Source organism: Centruroides sculpturatus, unplaced genomic scaffold (assembly GCF_000671375.1).
Source record: "Centruroides sculpturatus isolate CEXI.00-Female unplaced genomic scaffold, Cexi_2.0 scaffold787, whole genome shotgun sequence".
Taxonomy (NCBI): domain Eukaryota; kingdom Metazoa; phylum Arthropoda; class Arachnida; order Scorpiones; family Buthidae; genus Centruroides; species Centruroides sculpturatus.
Window position 1 is genome coordinate 21,751 of NW_019384977.1, and position 23,548 is coordinate 45,298.

Consider the following 23,548-nt stretch of genomic DNA (forward strand, 5'->3'; position numbering starts at 1 on the left):
AAAAAGTGGAAAGACAAATTTTTATGACAAACGGATACATAAATCGTAAATTTAAGGAAAATAAATTCTAGAGCTTTTTCTGTACCTCGTGCATCTCTCTCATTCATTAAATTTAGTCGTAAATGATGCTGTCGAAGTAACAGTTAATTTTTTAACATTATACAAGAATTGTACACGTTTTTTTCTGCATCCCCTTAAAGATGGGATATACGAAATCCGTGAGTAATATAAAATCGGAGAGCGGAATAATAATATCAAATATTTTAATGGATTTTTTAAAACTCCTATCAACTATACAGAAAACTATCATAAAAACATACCAGTAAATTCTTATCGGTTGGGTTAAGTTATAAATCTACTCGCGATTCACGTAATCGGGCGAGGGCGGCCAAATATCTAGCGGGTGGGCGGCTAACAGCCCAGAACCGGTCCCGGATAGAATTGGATGCGGTATACGTGTAGCACCCACTCAAGATCCTAGGCTTCCACCAGTAAACGTGGTGACCTGGTGACGTTTGGTGCTCTGTAAAGCGCGTGCGCGAATCTGGCTTTTTGGATGCTGACAATACAGCTCTTCCACTCCGCCACTAATATCCGAATATACAATAGCAATTTTTTTTTTCACGTGTAGTATAGAAATTTTTAATAAGATACATAATGCGGTTATAATAAAATATTGTGCGATTATTTTCATATAATTAAAATTAATATGTATTTATTTTTTAGAAAATACAAGGGAAGCGGCGCATCCACTGCTTCCAATGACAGCACTCCAGTGCACACTTTCTAAAGATACTTCAGACAAAAGGAATGTCATTTGATAAGATTGTAATTGTAATTTAAAGTTAGTATATAACCTGCCCTATCATATTACCACACCCACTTTCTATATATATGTATACAGTATATAGAACTTGAACTGATGCAGTATACAGGATATAAATCATTATGTAAATGATTCACCAACATTTTTACATTTTCCAAGAATATAAAAGTTTTTTAAGAAAAATGACATATTTACAGATCAAAAAGTTGCGGCACTGTTGAATTAAGACAGGTATTAAAACAATTGAGAAAATAAACTGTGATGCATGCAATGTTCCCTCTAAGCTGCGCTGCCGCGCACTGCTCAAATTGTTGCCGCGCACGAGAATTTATGTGCCGTGCAGGCGAGCATGCACACCGATTTGAATTGTTGTTTACTTATTTCTCACTCTGTCTGCAACATGATTATTGCTGCGTATATTTCAATTAAATCATTGACAAAAGATAATATTTCGTATAAAAGTATGTTTTAAAATGAATTTTAATCTCTAATTTATAATTAATTATTTTAATTTTTATAGGAAAAAAAAAGATTTTATCCNATATATATATATGCTCAAAAAATTTTTTTGTTCAGAATCTGCTCAGCAAAATTTTTGTTTGCTCAGAGAAGTATATGTTCCGCTCATCTGCAAAAAAAATTAGAGGGAACATTGGATGCATGCTAAATTGGAGCCATTAAATTATTTTTAGTTGTCTAACAGTTAGAAAATTTATTTTAAAAAATTGTTTAATATTTAAAATAACAACATTACAAATTTAATTTACAAGAGACATTTATATTTTGTGATTTTTTTTCCAGGTGTGGATGAAACAAGATCCTCAAAACAGAAAAACCTGTACTGCTTGTCGCTCTCCAATCCAAAAAGACGGTGGCTGTAATCATATTTTATGTTCAAAGTGTGGCAGTCACATGTGTTGGCTTTGTTTACAGATTTTTTCAAATGGAAATTTAGTTTATGAACATTTACCAATTTGTGGACGCAATCAAATACCATTTGTTTAACTATAATAAATAACTGATACAAAAAAACTGTGACAATAATTAAGTCATTTTACAAACACTATATGTCGTCATGTTTTTGAAATATTTATTTTTATGAAGTAAATGTTCATGTGAATAAAACAAAATCTATATAAATGAGAATGTTTGGATGTTTGTTTGTTCGCTATACATTCCTAGGACGTTCGACCAAAATTGCTACGAAACTCGGCAGTTATGTTTTTATGCACTCCTAACTTAGATATTGTCGTACATCTTACCCCAAAACATCTATTTTATTTCGTAAATCAATTGATTTCTATCAGCATTCGAGTTACTGGTTTACATGTAGCGCCATCTATCGGTAAAAATTTATCAAAATAATGAACTAAATATAATTCTTATAAAATAGAAAATACAGTAGAGCATTGATTATCCGAATCAATTGGAAACTGGGATTTTTCGGATAACCGATTATGCACGAAAAATTATATTAACCTATCCCATGTTGAAATTCGTTCAAATCCTGGCGCGTCCTTAATAAGAAAATAGACACGAACTCTAAATTTATTTTAGAGGTTATGTTATAAATATTAATATTCTATGATTTTTCTAGTAGTACAGAAATATTGGAAGAAATTATTAATAATTAAACTAATTTAGTGTTTGCTTAGTCATTATTATTTTCCAGAGCTGCCCAAAAAAACAAAAAATAATAATAATCCGTTTTAAATGAAGCCTTTTAGAAATGCATTCCATTATGTATTTGGAAATAGTTCTTAATAATTGGTAAACACGAAAACATTGCCTTTATAGACGAAACAGTGATAAATTTACAACTGCACTGGATGTGTCGTGTTTAGTTCCCATTTACAATTCAAGGTCACAACGCGTTATTACTCGTACTGTACTTTTAAATACAGATGGGATTTCTTGAAATTAAAATTAACAATAGCTGTGGATGATACCTTGTCTTGCAAATTAGTAAATATGTAAACAAATGTAAATACTTTCAACTTCTGTCACTTATTTGTAAGTCAGAGTCATTAAGATATTTTTATATCATAAAAAATGCAAACGTAAGTAGAAACAAAATCGAAAGCAAATTATTTAAACATATCGCCATAAAGCCGCAATCCAAAGAAAAGCGAGTGATTTCCTTCCTACAGACGAAGGTCGATGCATTCGTAACCTTCAATCGATGCTCTCATATCATATGGAAACATGTGAACTTAGATAAACAAATACAATAATATAAAAGGATCAATTGACAACGTTAACGAAACAGTTTGGTTGCCTTATTCTCGTATTGCGTACCGCAACCGAGTGTGTTACTAATAGAAATCTTATAGTTAGACAGTAAATGTCATTATCATATCTTACATCTCACAATTATTCCTATGTTGTTATAAGAAGTTGATAGCACAGATTAGAGTGTCGTCAGAGCTTGTGTCATGCGATTGTGTATTATTTAGAATCCCTCTATCGCCTCTACAGGTTAAACGGTGAGTGATAACTTTGTTGTATTTTAGATTATTAAATTTAGGAAAAATTAGTTGTTGCAATTTGTAAAAAACAAATTGTCTTTATAAGCTTTTATAAGCCATTGAGCTTGATTAATTTCATATTATTAAACATCACCGGACATTACACATGGTTGTCGGGTGCTGTTTTGGTTTTGGTTTTGGTTTCGGTCTTTCGAATTCTTTAGGAACTTGTTTCAGTTTTTGAATCCTCTTCGCACAAGAAATATTGTCAAAGTAAGTTGAGCATTAAATGTGTACTTTATACGTACTGTGTTATTTGTTACCTCCCGATTATTATACGTGCATTATCTGTTTCGCGATTAATTTGAAAGTCATTTCTGAAATAATATTGTAGATAATATTTTTAAGATAAAAATCGAAAACGTAATCAAGTCATTCTTTTAAAATTGTCAGTAACATATGTTTATATGCAAATACTATAGTTTTTAGATGCACACAAATTTGTAGCCTATCTTGAGAATTCGGTTGATTGAATTATTTAAAATTTCATATCGATGCTAATTTTGATGTTCATAATGTTTTTCATCTGTAACTGATACGATCATTATCTGGTTATTTCATTTTATATTAAGCATACCTTGCACTAATCTTACAATTTAATAAATTTGTAGGTTGATCATATTATAGGTGACATGTCCAGTAATAGGATTGACTTACAAATTTGTTTACAATACGTCGATTCTAGCTATTACAGTAGAGCCTCGAAAACTCGGCCTAATGTGGACCGAAGGGTGGCCGAGTTTGTGAAAATGCCGGGTTATCGGGAATGGGGTTAAAAAAGGATAAGTATGTGTGTTTCCTCAGAAAATATTGTACTGTACTTGTATGTATTGTTTGCTTGAGAATACAACAGAAAATAATAAACTGCCCAAATACCCTTAAACAAAGGAAAAGTACGTCCTTTATGAAGGCATAGAGCCTTTACTACATGAAAATGAAAATTAATGAATACACTGTGTACAGTAATTTACCTGATAAGACAGACCTCAGAAAAATACTTTGAGGCATAAAGCTGTCTATGATGAAAATTAATTATCTAAGAGTATTTTTGCCCTGCCAGGGTGTGGCTGAGTTATCCGGAGTGCCGGGTTATTGAGTGCCGAGTTTTCGAGGCTCTACTGTAATAGATTATTTATCATCTAGTTTTAGTTCAAAGTATAGGTTACATCCTTTGATTTAAATTTGATGGTTCCTGTACGATGTGCTGATATATATATTATTTTAATTATTCTTGTTTCACTTTATTTTATAATTAGATAAATGTTTTAAATAAAAGTGACTTAATTACTGTTTTTACAATAATTCTTGTCACAGTTTTATTTCTGGACTCTATTGGTTTCCTGTCTGCTAGGATGTGAAATTGGTTCCTCTAAGGAAGTTTCTTGTGTTGGTTGACGTGACTTATTCTGATTGTGAGAAATAAATAAGACTGTATTATTCAAGGAAATAGAAAACACAATTTTTTGATATTTGCAAACAGTTGCAAATATCAAAAAATAACCTTTTCTTCTTTCCAGCAAAATGTTTATTAATGGAACAACATTTTCACCCTGATTTATAGGTCCATCATCAACACTAATACAAAAACATTCCAAAATAGAATGATTTTGTATTAGGGTTGATGGTAAACCTAACGTAGGCCTAAAATGTTCATCCATTAATAAACATTTTGCTGGAAAGAAGAAAAGATTATTTTTTTAATATTTAAGACTAATGTTTAGACAAAATGAAGAAGTTACATTACATTGGACTATGAACTATGGACTAAGTAATATGGAATTATGGTGACATATATATGTCAATTTGATTGTTAAGTATCAATCTGAGATGGTAATTGGACTCCATTATTCATGTTGAAACAATAAATGTAAAATAAAAAGTCTAAAAAATTCTTAAAATTTCTTAAAACTAACGAGTTTAAAATTACTCTTTTTTATCTGATTTCGAAGGAACTCAAAACACAGAAATGGAAAACCAAAGTTAATAATTACTTCTTACTTTATTATTTAACTTTTCATTGCCATATACATTTCGCTTTTTCACCCTCATCAGTGGTTATTCTGTCTTACATCATCAGTGTTCTTATATTCTATCAACACATCCCAGCATGCATCTATGCTGACTCCGGTATTCAAATTGATGGTATTTACATAATTAGTAATACAGTAGTGTTCTACAATACATCTCACAACTACATTTTTTATTTACTCTGTGAATTTAGTAGGAAATTACTCTGTCAATTACTCTGTTAGAATTCTGTCAATTACTTTGTGAATTTAGTAGGAAAACAAAGTAATAGACTTAGTAAAAGTATTTGTTTAATTAATAAAGGAAATGCTAAGTTTATGAAGAATCCTTTGGATGTGGCATGAGTCATTTATAAGTTACAGTGTACATGTACAAGTAAGAAGTTTTACATTGGCGAAACATGAAGGAAACTTGGAACAAGACTAAAAGAACACGAAGCGGCAATAAGATTGAAAAGAATGGAATCCCATGGTACCAACATTGTAGTGTTAAAAATTGTATTATTGACTGCGATAATGTAAAAATATTGTATAAAATAGAAAATGTAGTTGTGAGATGTATTGTAGAACACTACTGTATTACTAATTATGTAAATACCATCAATTTGAATACCAGAGTCAGCATAGATGCATGGTGGGATGTGTTGATAGAATATAAGAACGCTGATGATGTAAGATAGAATAACCACTGATGAGGGTGAAAAAGCGAAATGCATATGGCAATGAAAAGTTAAGTAATAAAGTAAGAAGTAATTATTAACTTTGGTTTTCCATTTCTGTGTTTTGAGTTCCTTCGAAATCGGATAAAAATGAGTAATTTTAACTTGTTAGTTTTAAGAAATTTTAAGAATTTTTTAGACTTTTTATTTTAAACAATAAATGTAATCAGAGAGATGGGTAAGAGATTTACCTTAGGAAGAGGGATTGATCTCTGGATGATCTCCATAAACTGTTGGTGACAATTTGAAATCCAATTGAAACAAGAGGTGAATCAACTGTCCACTGACATGGGCTTACATATGGTATTTGAGAATTTGAGTCAAATTGAAAGATAAGAAAGAGAAGTGCCTCCAAATGGAAGTGTTGTCTATGTCCTTGCTGCTCCACCTTGAACCAGTTCATAGAGTTTAAGTTTGAGTGATCAACTAAGAGGAGTTCTAACCTCATTGATTACAAGATTTGATTGATTGATTACATCATCTACTGAATCATCTCTCAATAGAAAAAATATTGCCTGTTTGAATCACCAGAGGGAAGTAGATAATAAATTACTTTCTCACCTAGCAAATTACTTTTCAGTCTCTCTCTCTCTCTCTCTCAGAAACCTTTGAAATTGATGTGTTGTAAGTGATTGTGCCAGAGCTGCTTGGCATATGAGAAAAATGTTTTTAAAGATAAATAAAAGATATTAGAAAGTCATACTCTTATTCACGAGCAACCCTTCATGATCTACTGTTTTAAAATATTTTAATATTGATACTTTAATTAATTTTTTAAATTTTCATTATATTAATCTTCCTTTAGTTTAAGGATTAAAGTATGATCATTTCTATATAAGAATAAATTGAAATTCTTATCACTTTGTGTACATTAGGGTTTCTTTCCTGGGATCCCGTTTTCCCAGGATTTCCGCCGTTTATTCCCCTATGAGAACAATCCCGGGAAATCTCACATTTCAATAATAATTTATCATGTCTTGTTTTCTTTCTATCACTTATTATATGAAAAGTTGCATCTTAAAGACTCACCTAAGAGAGAAATTTTGAGGTTTCATGCTGCATATTATTACTATGCCTATGTTTTACAAGTCTCTACTTGTTAGTTCATGAAATATCTATGTATTGTGTTTGCGCATCATTGAACAGCAGAGCATTCGCTGAAAGTAAATATCATTCATCGCACTTTAGTTTCGAAGTTCCATTTATAAGTTAAGGAATTTGTTAAAGCTTACATTCCCATTTATATCCTATCGTTTGTAACTGTAAGTGTGATTATTTGAAATTTCTCTATTAGTCAATTACTCGTATTTTACAACAATTTATTTTAATATCATTTATAAAATCAAACCATTGGCATTTTCAGCTGCAGGACTTTTTGTGACCAAATTGAGAACTAGATAAATGATCGATAATTTGATCACTTATTGTTTTTTGAAGTCTTATTATGAAAATTTATAAGTTTTTTTTTTTTTGAGAGAGAGAGATTTTTGTTTTCATAAATTTTTTGAATAGTATTTTTTATGATCAACTGAAAACAAATTTTTTTTGGAGAAGTTGTATTTTTTGTTCAATTCAAAATAATTGTCTTTTTTCTCATTAAATTTATGGAATAAGTATATTTTTTATTTCATCTTTAGAAATAAAACAGTATTTTTTTTGTAATAATTATTATGTTCATTAAAACTCCCAATGAAACGCTTTATTTTACTTTCATCTTATAATGTAGGAGAACATAAATTATTTGAGCCTAATGCGTCGGTATGGGTGAGATTGGCCCTACACTTTTAGTTACTTACTAGAAAATAAATTAAATTATTCAATTGTATGATATTTTTTATTCATATGAAATTCTATTTTATTATCTCATCTCGGAATTTCTCCAGATCCTGGGAAAAGAATTTATTTTTTCCATAATCCCACTGGAGGCAAATTTCTCGGGAAATGAGAAACCCTAGTGTACATTGATAGCCATATCCTATATATCCTGGATTTGTGAAAAACTGCAATTGTAAAATTCTCTTTAGTTTGAGATTTTTCAAGCAGATTTTATATTAAAACACTTTCAGTGCCTAAGATGAATATGTGGCATGTAATTGTGAACAGGGTGGCAGCGTCCCCTTGCGTCAGGTCTGACACCACCTGTGATTTTTCAACTTACAGGAACCTTCAAACTGTGTGAACAGCCACGTATGTAGAACTTTTATGGAGTAAGGGATGAAAGGGGGAAATTTTAGTTGGAAAAGCCCAAAATTAATGTACTCCTCTATGCATTTAACCATTAAACAATAAATATTTATTTTTCCAGTTTACGAAAATTTACAAGGGAATAGAAGTATCCTAAGTGAGAGAGTATCCTGAAAGCCACTAGAATAGTGATGGGGAGTAAGCCATTTTGCACTCACAGAGGGTGCCAATTGGTCTCCAAGACAAACAAGATTTCTTTCTGGAAGGGTAGGGGGTGCCAATAAAGTGCCTTGCCCTGGGCACCAGTTATGTTCGCTAATCCACTGCTAAATGCATGCTGAAATGAGAGAGAGAGAGTGTTTACAATGCAAGTTGCTAAATACCTGGATGGTTAGTGTTGAACATTGGGTGTATTCAAAATCTCAGCGCGCTGCCAGCGCCTCTCAGCACCTCTGTTCAAAATCTCAGCCAANTCTATAACTCCTACAGATATTAAAAAATTCTCATCCCTCTTTCTCTTTTCGAAATATTCATTTTTCATTACGTTGGTCTCATTAAATAAGTTCAAAAACAAATTTAGCGAAACGTACAAGTCCATATCATCCGCCATTTTTCTTGTTTACCTTTCTGGATATTCCAACAGTCAGCAGTCAGCAGTCAGCATTCGTGTTCGCTCCGAAACGCCAGCAGTACGTCACTTCCGGCAGCGAAGCGCTGGCAGCGCGCTGAGATTTTGAATACACCCATTGTTCTCAAGGAGGGAAGTCTTGGTCCGGATGAGTCATGATTCAAGGGTAAAGTTTAAGTACTTGTTTATCAAGGGGAGTAAAGAAAGTCTGATAGAAAAATTTGACAGGAGTTTGGGAAGAGCAGTGGTCAAGGACAGTGATGAGGTTAACACAAAAACAGGCCAGCCAACTCTGTCTGATCATCTTTCTTCTTGTTTGTTATTCAGGGTCTTTCTCCTGCCATTTTAATGCCCATATTTGGTAAAGTTGGCGGTTGCTCCAATCCACAATTTTATCATTTCCTTCAATGTGTAGTTTTTTCAAGACGCTGTATCACCTCACCCATAGAGGAAGTGTTATCAGTGGGAAAATCTTATGAAGTTCCTTTGCTGCATTTGTGAAATGAAATGATTTGAACAAAAAAATAAAGATTGAAATTATCAAATTTACACTAGGCCGGGTTCTCACATAATGTTTAGTAAGTTGCCACATATGCATCCAATATCTTACTATATTTATATATACATTATTTTATTTGGTTGCTAAGTGCAGTATCCTATCATATGTTCTTTGTTTAGCAGAAAATTTTTACCCTAGATTTCAAATCTGGCAATCTAATTAATAAGTACAACTTTTTATAATAAAATTTTGATAAAATATTATTACAGATACAGTAAGACCCCACTTAACGCTGATTCGATACAACACAGTCTGCTCAAAGCCTAAAAAAAAGCTCAAAATTTACACTGATTTAAATTATCATGGCATTTCATTGATTCGTATATAATACGATTATTTGCAAACACAAACCAATCAGCAAAAGGTGGCAAAAAGATGTACTTTCTTTAAATCTATGTTTGTTTGATGCAATTTTGGAAAAAATATAACATCATGGATGCCATAGAAAATATTGACTTCGCTTGGCAAGGATCAACTGATAAATGCACGAACAAAGTGTGGAAGAAGTTATGACTGAAGGTATCCAAGAATTCTCAGTGAGAAGAGTCTATTGCTGCATCGTTAGGTTGACCAGACTCAACCTAATCATTATAGCAGGACTAGGAGATGTAGATGAGCAGGATATTGAGGAGGTTTCTGGTGAGAGCCTTATCAACGACAACCTTCAACAACTGGCAGAACATGGAATTCATGTGGAACTGGAAAGTAAAGATTCTGAAAAGAAAGAACCCAAAAAATTTCTCTACAGATTTCCTTAGTAAAAGTTTGGTAAGATAAACAAAATTGTTGATCAAATTGTAGCAAATGATCCAAATTTTGAAAGGAGTGCAAAAGCAAAACAAGGCATCTTGGATGTGATCTTCTGCTAACCAACATTTGCTTAAGGAAAGAAAAAAGCAACAAATGAAACTTCACAACTTTATTGCAAAAACAAGAATTTCAGAAAAGTTAGGACCTTCATCACAAGAAATGAACTTTACATTTCTGTATGGGTATGTTTGTGTTATTTAACATATTTTTATATTGATTTGCATAATAATATAACGTAAAATTAAAGTAAAATTTGTTTATTTTTGGTCGCTTGTTTCCCTATTCCTATTTACTCTATGTTAAAATGGCCTCATTTAATGCTGTTTCCTTTAGCGCTTTGTCGTCTAGGAATGCATCCCCGCGTTAAGCATGATTTTACTGTAATTCAACAATTAGCTCACTGCACAAAAATATACTATGTATTTATTTCATTTGTTTTCCTTTTAATATGTCAAGGATTTTTTTTTTTTATCAGGATAAGGAGCTTGGCATTTGTGGACTATGAAATGGGTTTCCCTTTCGTGGTGGCATAGAACAGGGGTGGCTAATAAGTCAATTGCAATCGACCGGTCGATCGCTCCGATGTCTTGACTTAATGTGTTACACTTGTAACCAAACGTAACGCGTAAACGTAATGTGGAAATGCAACTGTAGTGATATCAGTCCTCCGCGGCCTCCCTCAGATGCGGTTTTGTCAGTACATGTTAGGGTTTCTCAAATGGGATCCCAGTTGTTTTTTTTAATCCGGGAAATCCCGCAAATTTCTTAAAAATTCAGTTTTTTTCTTATTTTGTGCTAAGGTTGAAGACATTTTGCAAATAGAAAGCATAATTAACTCATAAACTGCCAGAATACATTTGTATTTATCAATTTTAAACCTACTTATTAGTTTCTTAAGTTTTTGCTCATTATAGCATGTCACAAATGGTCAATAATCAATACATAGCTTATTTGTGGCAGGACTCTCAAAATTGTTTACTTGTCAGAACCTGTAATATCTGGAATAATTGTGCTTATGCTGTCTTAATTTTTAACCATGCCCAGTAGCTTTGATAACGGCATACCACCAGGTTGTACAAATTGGATAAGGATACAAACAAGTATGATGTCTGAAAGTACAAAGTTTTTCTTCATAAATCTGACTATCAAAGACAAACTAACTGACGAATTATCATGCTATAAGCTTGATGTTTCTATTAAAGCAGTTGAAGTAGACAAATGAAGAATACTAGAGAGCAGAAGAAGTACAGTAGAACCCCCTATAACGCGGGTTCCAATAACGTAGATTCCTATGTCACGGCGAAAAAATTGCGTCAGTATTCATACAAAAACGCTAAAAGGGACGCGTAAAACGTCATCGCCAACTCGTCATCACGGACGAGCAGCCGAACTATTTTCCGCCATCTAGCGCCACACTACGGAGAGTTTAGGCGGGTAAGTTGAGTTTAATTATCGTCTGTACAGTATTATATATAAATTAGGTACTGTACATATAATTATATATTAATTATATATAAATTAGGTACTGTATATATAATTATATATTAATTATATATAAATTAGGTACTGTATATATAATTATATATTAACTTAATTTATTTTAACTTTATTATAATTATATGTATAGTTTTTGCTGTCTAGCGCCACGCTACAGAGAGTTTAGGCGCGCTATCGTCTGTACAGTATGTAAATTAGGTACCGTAAGTCTAATACAGTACTGTAATTTTATACATTTCTTGTGAAAGAAACATTTCTTATTCAACGGCGATTAAAATTATTTATATTAATGATGTCTCCAAAGTTCAACAAAGTTTTTGCAGAAAAAATAACATCTGAAATCGCGGCTGCGGTTTGCTGCACTGTTCCGTGACGAAAACAAGCTTGAGCAACGGCGATGTCGAATGGTGCACACTCAGTAAGTAATCCTACAATTTTTTGTTTATAGCGTAGTTTATACAGATTATTTCCAAAAAAATATACGTATTTTGGAAATGTTAAGTCGAATTAATCTGGAATCGACACATACTGTACCAGTGTTTATGATACATATAAAGAATTAAATTACATTCGTACAACAGCTTTGCAGTATGGTTATCGAAATTGAAGGGCTTATTAATAAGTTTCAGAAACCAACAAAACAACAACTTCTGACTAGGAATGAAAGAAGAAAAGTAGTCCTTAATTATTTTCCTTTCTTGCACACATTGATGAAGAAAGTGGCCAACAACAATAACATAAGAATGCTATATCGGCGTAATCCTACGATATATAGATTATTAAGAAACAACAAGAAAAAAGAAAACCAGAATACTAGAACGGATGTGTATGCTATACCTTTAAAGGATTGCCGATTTAACTCTGATCTTTTATACGTTGGTGCAACTATGTGACATTTAATGCAGAGAATTAAAGAACATAAATACTCCATCACTAAGAACTTGGATAGCACTGTACTCGCAGCTTTCGCTAAACAACAGGAAGTCGACGTGCATTGGGACAAGGCCTCTATCATCAGGGCCACGAACAACAAGCAGGCGCTGAAGTATCTTGAGAAGTTGGAAATATACAAAGCCCACATTAACACGGGCTGTATTAACCATAGGGATGCGGAGTGTTTATTCACCGCATGGAAATCATTTTACCATAGCGCATAATGGTAATCTTATAATAGGCATTATTGCGGCAAAAAAATTCGATTATGTGTATTTTTATTTTATTTTTATTCCGATAAGAATTGTATGCGCAATTTTTGTACGTTTTTATCATACGACTGCGTTTTACGTTGGAATTTGAGTTTTTAAAAGCTTGTATTCTATTTTTAGCATTCTTTTAGTTTGAAATAGTTTAACTGATGAAGGCTGTTTAAAACAGTCGAAAACGTTATTATTATCTTATTAAATATTGCTGGATTAATAAGGTGTTGTCTTTTTAGTTATACATTATCCAGTAAGTTCATTATTTATTTATCAATTACAAATAAATTGGTTACACGCAATTTGATTAGAACTAAAATACTTATAACTATACTTATAATTAACCTTAACCTAAAACTACAACTATTAGAAAAAGATAGAGAAATAAGGTAAGAGGGGGTCTACCGGTAGTTAGACAAAGGGGGTCCTGATCTGGGTGGTTGATTGTGGTGGATGCCCAATCCGTTAGCATCAGATTTTATACTTATGCAGTGGATACTCAATATTCACCGATATATTTCTTGAGACTTCACCAGAACGGATCTCTCAATTAGTTCTCACTCTGTCCCCTTTTTTTCTCTCTGGGATCTCTCTGTTGATCTTTATCTCATGCACGTTTCCAAGGAGTCTCTCTCAACCTTGTGTCTCGGTGTCAAACCCAAAAGTGGTCTTTTTCTCACCCCACGTCTACAAATGCCCCGGGCAGGACCCCTCTGTCCCTGTTGGCAAAACTACCAATCAGGACCCACGAAATTCCCACTCCTGTCAGGCGACAGGAAAAGGTTAAAAGTGGAAGGAAAAAGGGGGATAGGAAAGAGGAAAGGAGTTATAGTTCTACGTAGTACAATCCAAAAGTTCGGGGACTTGGCATAAAATTCCTTACCCTAAAAAGTTTATATTGCCGATGCACAACCACCTTTAAACTAATCACCTTGGGCGATGATACACTTTTTCCAGCGGTCGTATAACTTCTGGAAGCACTGCTGGAAGCCATTTTTTTGAAACCTCCTGTAAGGCCTCCTGCGATGCTGCTCTCACCTCATATGATGACACAAAACAGCGTTAAATAAATAACACCACGTCTCATCACCTGTTATGATGTGGTTCAGAAATGATGGATCCTTATTGGCTTTGTCGATTAAATCACCCGATATTCTCATTTGTTCTTCCTTTTGTTCAGAAGTCAAAAGTCGAGAGACAATGTGCTGAGACACTCAGTGCATGTTAAGATCTTCCGTTAAAATATGCTGGCAACTAGTCTTTGATAAGTGAGTAGTCACAGCAATTTTTTCAAGAGTTTGGTGACGATCACTTTGCGAACACATTGACAGACTAACTCAACATTTTCCTCATTCCATGAAGTCGAAAGTCAGCTAGAGCATTTGTCGTCTGCGATGGATTCTCGTCCCGTTTTAAAACGCTGATGCCATTCGTACACCTTTGATTTTGCCATGGTAGAATCACTGTACACCTTTCTTAACAATTTTAGTCTCCGTAGGTGTTTTATCTAAATGCTGACAAAATTTAATGTTGCAGCGCTGTTCTTGAAACTTCATTTTTGTTACATCGCAGAACAAAGGTAACTATCTCTGGATGAAAACAGCAGCGCTCGCAGTTTAATTACTTGACATGGGCGAAACAAACCTGAACACGTAGGAGTGGTTTGATAGAATCCAAACAACAAAAGCATGTATTTGAAGTTACAGCGTATGAACCCATTTCATACGCTGTAACTTCAAATACATGCTTTTGTTGTCATAGATTACTGCAGTCCGCGAACTTTTGGATCATACCATGTATATACAATATTTACATAAACAAAATGGCAGACAGCCACAATAGTTTATTTACTCACTCTAGTAAGTTGAGAACAAGACTGTTATAATATTTGTTTTAATTTTTTCAAATATCTATTTAATTTTAGTATTTTTATGTATTAACCTACTTAATTAATTTGTTTTTTTTCTTTTTGAAGTATGAGATTGATTTAGCCATACATTCAGTACTCTATTTTATTTATTTATTTATATTTTTGAGAAGCCTACTTCAGGTTGTTCTCTTGTTTGAATTTTTTTAAGCTTCAAATTTCCATTAAAGATTTTATTTTGGAATGCTTTGAAACTTCTTATCACAATGTTTTTAAACAGGAAAATATAATGTATGCCCAGACTTGCAAAAACTTAGAGGAACTTAAAGTGTTAGTTTTAATAAAGAAAATTTCCTTAGACTAAGTTGTGTCCTCTTGTTGGGTGTTATTCTTGCTCTTCATTTTTAGGAGTTATCATATAAAGAGCGCCAAGCCATAAATAATATAGCACAATCTTTATGATTAATGTATTAGGCTCTCATACTTGTCTTTAAAAATTTCCAAAATCTAATGTTATCAGCGAGTGTTCTTTAAATACCAGTTTACAAGAGTTGGGTTTGTCAAACCCCACTGACACCCCAGGCTCACTGATATATTGCATGAAGATGGAACATGTTTTATTAGCATGAGTGTCATGCTGGTGTTCCTTAATCATCTGTGCTAAGGATCTGTTTGTGGATCTTTTATACACCATTTGGGAGTTAAACCTGTTATATCCCCAATTATAGGGTCTATTATAGCCCAGGTCTTATCCATATTATTTTTATATTAATTAATCGTAACTTAATATTGGCATAAAATGGTAAGTTATATCAGCATTGTGGAACTTAGCTATTCATTTATAGATGGAAGTAGGTCTGTTGTCATAGTCCAGCACTATGCATGATTTATATTGCAACTTGATTGTTAGTTGTGTATAGTGTTGCCACCTTTTCAAAATCACTGACCCAGACAGCAAGTTTGTTCGAACAGAAGTTCCTGACACATGTGTAATGTCATTTTGCAGTGTGAAGAATAATGTACAGTGCATGCCGGTTCTAAATCAGTTATAATTAGGAACTTTTTTCTTTTTTTTAACTCTCCGCCCTGTGGGCACTAAGAGGCCTCTTTTTTGCAAGCCCATTATGGGTTCGGCCAGGTCCACAATTGGGCTGCCGGGTGATGAGGACGGGGCCCGACATATCCGAACAAACCATCCCCCGAAAAATTCCTGGGGATTTTTCGAACCCGGGTCCTCTAGAGCAGTAGGCTGCCACCTTGACCACTCGGCCATCCAGCCACCTACAGTTAGGGACTAGCGAGACTTGGGTAGAAGTAACATAAATAACCTAAATTAAGAAAGAACAACTACAAATGACTCAGCTCTATTGAATATTGGAGACGTGTATGAATACGAATCTTACAAGCAGGAAAAAAAAAAAGGTAGACAGGTTGCATACGATAATTCTGGACAAAATTAATAGTTCACCCGGACAGTGAGTCGATTCCCGGACTGTCTGGGTGAAAACCAGATGGGTGGTAGCACTAGTTGTATATGATTATTGAAAGCACCTTTCCATTTTTATAATGTTGTCTATAAGTTATCTGTTATATCCATGTGCTACCACAATGTTTTTAATGCATTATAGTTTCATTTTACTGTTGAAACTTGAACAGTGAGAATGGGCCCTTCTAATCAATACTATAAATTTGGCAATCTTATAATGAAACAGCTCTTTTGAGTTTGCTGGAATATATAATGGTACATGTGTATCCTTGTGGTAGACCCATGTTTCCACAAAGCCTTCTATAAATTATATGTCTATGTCCAGAAAATGTGCTTTGTCACTGCAGTTTTGATTCAATTCAACAGGCAGGCCATAAAGGTATAATTAAATGCACTTACAACTTTGCTTATATCAGGTTTAGAGTTCCAGATGATAAATATATCATCAACATATCAAATGTAGAGGATGATATTTGGAAGAAATTCACTTTATTCTTTATAGTGATGAAACAAGCAATGAGTTTATAGCTTATTACATTGACAGTGATAGGATCATATGTCTTAACATTTAAAGTTTTATGAAATTGTATTATTATGTGCATAGAAAATAATTACTAAATATTTATCAGCTTTTAAGATAAAATTTAAATAGAAGTGTCTAATATCAATTAAAGCATGAATTGAATGAAAAGAAAGTGAGTCGGAGAAAATTAAAAGGGATATAATTTTCTATTGGCCTTTCATGTTTATGGGAAAAGTTATAATAGCAGAAGAATATATCTGCAGCACACAAAGGAAGTTTTTCAATTTGCTAAAGATGCTCTTAGTGACTTTAGAAAATACAAAAGGTATTCTAGAAGTTTTTAATTGCAATATAAAGTCAAAATATAATCTATCCTGTTGCATAATCCAAACTACTTTTAAATACAGATAATCCATAGGTTCTTCACATAACATTATGTTAATTGCAAAGCTACTAGTGATGTAATGAATATTCGGTTACTATTCGGTATTCGGCATATTCGGCCTATTTTGTGCTATTCGGCTGAATACCGAATACCTAAAAACAGGAGTAAGAAATAACAAAAACACAGTAAATTAATCATTTTGGTATTTAGATTTAATGTTATCGGGTTAGTGTTGTTTAAAAAATTTACACACCTGAACCATTTACGGTGTGATCACGCAAAAGATTGGTAAACAAACGTTTTCGAACCCCTTCTGGGCTCTGCTTCAGGTTCCAACCAGTTTCTATAAAGACGTTCGATATCCGTTAGAAGTAGAAATCTGTTCAATCTTGTCGTTTAAAGCTTGAATTTGAGTTGTAGGTTCGAATGGATTCACATAATCCAAGTCGCGCATGCGCGACCAGTTCGCCTGTCAGAGTTTGATGGGTGAATTAGAGCGTGTTGTGAATTAACTCCTGCCAGGCCATCGATAACAGCATCTCCTCTTTAAAATTTATGCACATGTTGGTGGTGGAGGATATAAATATGTGCATAGCCTCTAGCCATTTGAGGTGTTCAATAGGAGGCGAATCGTGGAGGAGAATGGCCTGGGAGAAGTTCGCTACTATATCCGGATTGGTTACATACGTAGCGAGGGCCGTGGAAGTTCTTCCATGCCGAATGTCGGCTAGATGCTCTTGTATTCTGACTCCCAGAGATCGTTTAGTGGAGCCTATATAAATCAGGTTCCTATTGCATCTGTTGTCCTTCACGGGGATGCTATAGATTCCAGGGCGTCTGATGGGGTTAGGAGGGTCCTTTCCATTACGTAAGAGGTTGAAGATGGTGGGACACCTCTTAAAAGCTAGACGTAGCTGACGTTTGCTGGCAAGCTTAGCGTATAGAGATTTTAAGTACGGATTGTATGTGATGGCGATACGCTCTATTTCTTCTAGACAGCCGTCCTCGACTTGGTCCGATTCCTGTGCACTCTCCGAATATATACGTTGCTGATGTTGTATTAGCCTATGTATATGTTTGTGATAGCCGTGTTGGGCGGCAAAGCGGAGTATGTAGGCTAGTTTGGTATCCCGAGCCTGGATGTTAGATGAATGTGTAAAGGCTCTTCTGATTAATGCTTTAAAGGCTGCAGTCTTGTATGAGCTCGGATCACAGGACCCGGTCGGAATATATGATGATGTGGATCCAGGTTTATGATATACCGACGTATTGATTCCCGAGCTATCGACCTTAATGCTTATATCCAGAAAGTGTACTTCTGATGGGTTAGATTGCTATATTTCCAGAGTCATTATTGTTGAAAGAATCGACAAAGGTTGTTGCATCTGGCGTTGTTTTCCAGACAATGATGATGTCATCTATATACCTCCTATATAATTTGATGTTGTGGAGGTATTGAGGGAGGACCTTGTTTTCTAATTGCCGTACCACCATTTCACACAGGTCCCCAGAGACCGGGCTGCCCATGGGGACCCCTTTACTCTGTGTGTAGATCTTGCCGTTAAATTGGAATATCGAATTATAACAAATTAGGTGCGCCACTTCTAGCACTTGGTTGTGTAAAGCTTGGTCTCCGACAATACAAAATAGGATGTCTCTGAGTGCACAGAATGCTGGAGGGAGCTCAATGGAGGGGTAGAGGGATTTAAAGTCCAACACGGTGAAGTAACAGGGTGAAGTGACATTTTTCAACTGTGCTATAAGCTCCATTAAGCTAGAGATGGTGTACGAGTAATCTTCCAAGTGTGGGGTAAGAAGGGTGTGGATGGCTTTCTCCAGCTTACGAGTAGGCGCCCTAGCTTTATCCACCACCGGGCAGAGCTGTTGGCCTGTTTTATGCATCTTCGCAAAGGCGAACAATTTCGGGACATCGGGGGAGTCAACGGCCACGTTAACAAGCTCTAAGCGTTTAGCTAGATTGGTGCAAGTGAACTTTATAGAAACTGATTGGAACCTGAAGCAGAGCCCAGAAGGGGTTTGAAAACATTTGTTTATCGATCTTTTGCGTGATCACACCGTAAATGGTTCAGGTGTGTAAATTTTTTAGTAATTCCGGTGTGATAAATAGTAAATTTATTAGTGTTGTTTGTTTATATTTATTTATAACTTATAACAAGCACAAAATAAAAAAGAACATAATATTAGTCACATGTATTCACAATTTATAATTACAAAGATCAGCACACATGTACACCTATTCGTTCGAGAATCGTCGCACATCTGAGGGTCTGACCCTGCCTATCCTTCTTTTTAAGTGCTCGTCTTTGCTCTTCCCTTTCTCTTTCCTCTACCGCTCTAGTCCACGTATGTCTATACATACATCATAATACGCCCTTACGATACTTTCAATTCGTCACTTTTCCATCATAGATTTCCCATTTTACAATTACATGACTCATAGCCTGGTGATAATGGAGAAAAGAAACAGATAGGACGTCGGTATAAGTCACAGTTATGATTTCACAGATTCGAAACAGCTTGGTAGCCCGAACGGTCCCAGGCTTTTGACTGTGCATGCTAAGTGACCTTCATTACAAGCATTTAGCTTTCTGAAGTCTATGACAACAATTGTTTGGCATTCATGGCCACGAATTTCGCACCAATAAGCTGCCTCAACTTGTTCGAAGCAGCTTATTGAGTTGATAACATAATCGACTTGTTTGATTATGTTATCAACTCAATTTTATACAGTAGAGCATTGATTATCCGAAAGAATTCCAGTCAGCAAATTTAAATTTTTGCCAGTGCTGTGGTGCTGCAATCTTTGACTACGTCTTGGGCTACTCAAATATTTTACGTTTTTGATATTAAATTAACTTCCGATATATAATTTTTTATTGTTTNTAATTGGTTCAGGTGTGTCGATTTTTTGTAGTTTGAGAATCACTGATCTAGAGATATGACATGTCAGGAGGTACAATCTAGAGATATGACATGTCACAGGGTACGCTAATGAAAAAAGGTTGGGAACCACTGGCATAGAACATAAATATTCAAAACAGTCTATGTAATCTTTAATATGAAAACATTTTATTTTTTGAATTTACTAATTATAGCTGTATATTCGTTCAGTGAATGGTTGTCTCTTTAATTCGAAATAATTCTTTCAGTAGACTATCTTTTTTATTTTAGCTATTTATTATTCTATCTATTTTATTTTTTATCTTCTAAGCCAAACGTTTCATAAAATATTTTTTTATAATTTCAAAATGAAAATTTTAGTTTCATTTTACAATTTAAAATATTGAGTAATATATGAATCAAATTAAGAATACAGAGAATGACATTAAAGGCAGTTTTGTATTGTCTCAATACATCCAAATCATAGGTAAATTTTGTATAAAAAAATGTTTATATTTAATAAAATCTTTTATTTAAGTAAATTAAATTTATGATAGAGTTAAATATATAATGACTTTCATTTAATGAGAATAACTACTTATGTTAAGTTAAACATGAGCAAATCTGATATATTTTTTAATTTTTTGAAATATATTTGTAAATACATAAAAAACAACAAAATAAATTTGAGAAATTCAGATTTTCATTATTCACAAATCTTTTCAAAGTCACAATGCTTTATCCTTGAATTATATATTTGAACACAAAAAGAGTGAGTTTAAAGAAGAGTTTGAAATGGTTACCATAGAAAAACTATTGAAATAATTTTACACTTCTTAAACTTATGTTATATTTCTTTTAGTATATGTATTAAAATATGAATTTTAGCTAACTAATTTTACTAAAGTTTTTAATTTAATAAATATCTTAATAATAATATATTATTACAGTAGAGCATCGATTATCCGACTCAATTGGGGACTGGGGATGGTCGGATAACTGAAAAAATGGATAACCGAAAAGTATGAAAAAATATGTTATTAGCATAGTATATTAGTATATCCCATGTAATTAGTATATTAGTATATCCCATGTAATTAGTATATTAGTATATCACTATTAACCTACTTCGCATTGAATTTTCATCGATGTTAAGCCTAACAAAAATTTTTTTTAATAATAATCGTTGCTATTGTATTGTTAAAAATTAGAAAATTAATCCTCGTTTAAATAGTGGCCTCCCTTTCATGGTCGAGACAGTGTTGCCAGCTAAAACACGCAAAATTTAACAAAAATAATAATAAAGTAGCCAAGACATAGCCAAATATTGTAGTGCCACATTACTAGCACATTTTGAATTTGGACATTTGAATTTGCCGATAATGCTGTCGGTTAACCAATGTGACGGTTGACTGGAGTCAGATAATCGATGATCTACTGTATATTAAATTAGTTTTGTTTACTTATGCATTGTATTATATTTTATCAGTTTTTGCTATAGTACTAGAGAGAGAAATAAATTTAAAATGTTAGATTGAANTTCTAACCAAAATTAATCTAAGCTTGGAAATATACTGAGTGATCAAGCAAAAGAACTTGCAAGGGGTTAGCCAGTGCTGCAAATCAAACTTGCTATGAACCTACTATAGTTTTTTCTGTCCTGCTACATGTGAGAAACACTTAAACCTTGAACATTTATGTACTATGGACTTTGAGATGTCATCTGAAACTCTAAATAAATAAATAAAGCAAACTTTTACTTTATAAGGCTAAAATTTGATTATTTTCATAGCTGTATGAACAGAACCATAAGACAATTTGGTTTGTTGACTTAAGTTCATTAAAGATTAAAGATCATTCATTTCTGCATGCAGTTATACTTCATAAAGTATTTCCTTGGATAACTTTTCATTTACAACTCTCTTATGTTATATACCAGGGGTGGGCAAACAAGAGTTCAGTGGGAGCCAAAATGTAGATTTTGAAAAATGCATGGGAGCTGCAGTACAGTCGACCCTCCCTATAACACAGTAGATATGTTCCGAGTTTTATGAATCCAGCTTCTAGGAATCCAGCCAATCACAGCCCGGCACGTATGCAGTTTACGGACTACGGCTGTTTGAAAGGTTTCTTCTATAAAATTAATCGATTCTAGACTAATTCGACTCAACATTTCCAAAATACGTATAATTTTTTGGGAATTTTCCACATTTGAATTTGCCGATAATGCTGTCGGTTAACCAATGTGACGGTTGACTGGAGTCAGATAATCGATGATCTACAGTATATTAAATTAGTTTTGTTTACTTATGCATTGTATTATATTTTATCAGTTTTTGCTATAGTACTAGAGAGAGAAATAAATTTAAAATGTTAGATTGAATAAATTGAGTTTTGATTCTCAACATTTTTATAAGTTAATGTTACAAGTTAATCTACCACTTACAGGGGCTAGATGTCTAGTGATGAAATATTTTCAGAAACAAATAATAATCATTTGACACTAAAATGTTGTATTCCTATTGTATTGTTGTAATTAAAAGTTTATCTTTCTGGAAGGAGGAAAAAATTTTAATATAGAAAATGAAAATCCTATTTTATCAGTATGTATTTATTAATTTTATTATTATTATTATTATTTAATGAATTAATAACTATATTGTATTAACTGTTCTGGATAGATGCTATATGTGAGTAATTTGAGGTTATATTGCAAGTAATTAAAATATAAGTAAGGACTCATTATTCGATATAAATAATGCCAAATGGTCTAAGATAGAAAAGTTTAACAATTTAACAGCAACAGTTACACTTTTTAGAGAGTCCACATTAGAAAGTTATATGCTTTCATTATCATCATTATGTAAATATTTCAAATTTATAAGTAGTTGTTAGGTCAATTTAGCCCTGTTGACTATGTAACATGATTTTCTAAGAGTGCACAGTCCGAATCTACCATCTAAAAATTGGCTTTTTTAAAAAAAAAATCTTAAATGATTTTGGCATAATTATTTAGACTTTATTAAGAGAGATAATGAATCTTTCTTATATTTTAATTTGGCAGATTTTTTTACAAGTCAATGTTAAAATCTCAAATTTATCACAAAAAATCATCTTGTGAAAAAAAATAATTTCAACATTTTTAAAATATAAGTGACATTGAACTCTAGTCTTACTGATAATTCATTACCTGTTGTAATGTAATTGAAATTAAAATAAAATAATGCTTTATTTGTAGAATTATTTTGTTAGTCACAGAAAACAACAGTCAAATGATCATTAATGAATTTAAAGTCAACCAAATGATTGCTTTAATCAATCACATTTATAGCCCGATTGATTAAGGTGATTGTTTGGTTGAATATCAATGTATCAGGCTTCATGAAGTTTAGAATTTAAAGTATTTTACAAA

General features: G+C 33.2%; 1 protein-coding gene across 1 annotated transcript in view; it reads left to right on the forward strand.

The window, feature by feature from the left end:
• LOC111632711 (ATP-dependent RNA helicase DEAH12, chloroplastic-like) overlaps nt 1-1,962 on the forward strand; it is a 15,921-nt gene extending 13,959 nt beyond the window's left edge. The window contains exon 5 of the mRNA XM_023377213.1: nt 1,628-1,962. Coding sequence (XP_023232981.1) covers nt 1,628-1,831 — 204 coding nt within the window. The 3' untranslated portion in view covers nt 1,832-1,962. The remainder of the gene's footprint in view (nt 1-1,627) is intronic.
• Nucleotides 1,963-23,548: the final 21,586 nt, after the last annotated feature.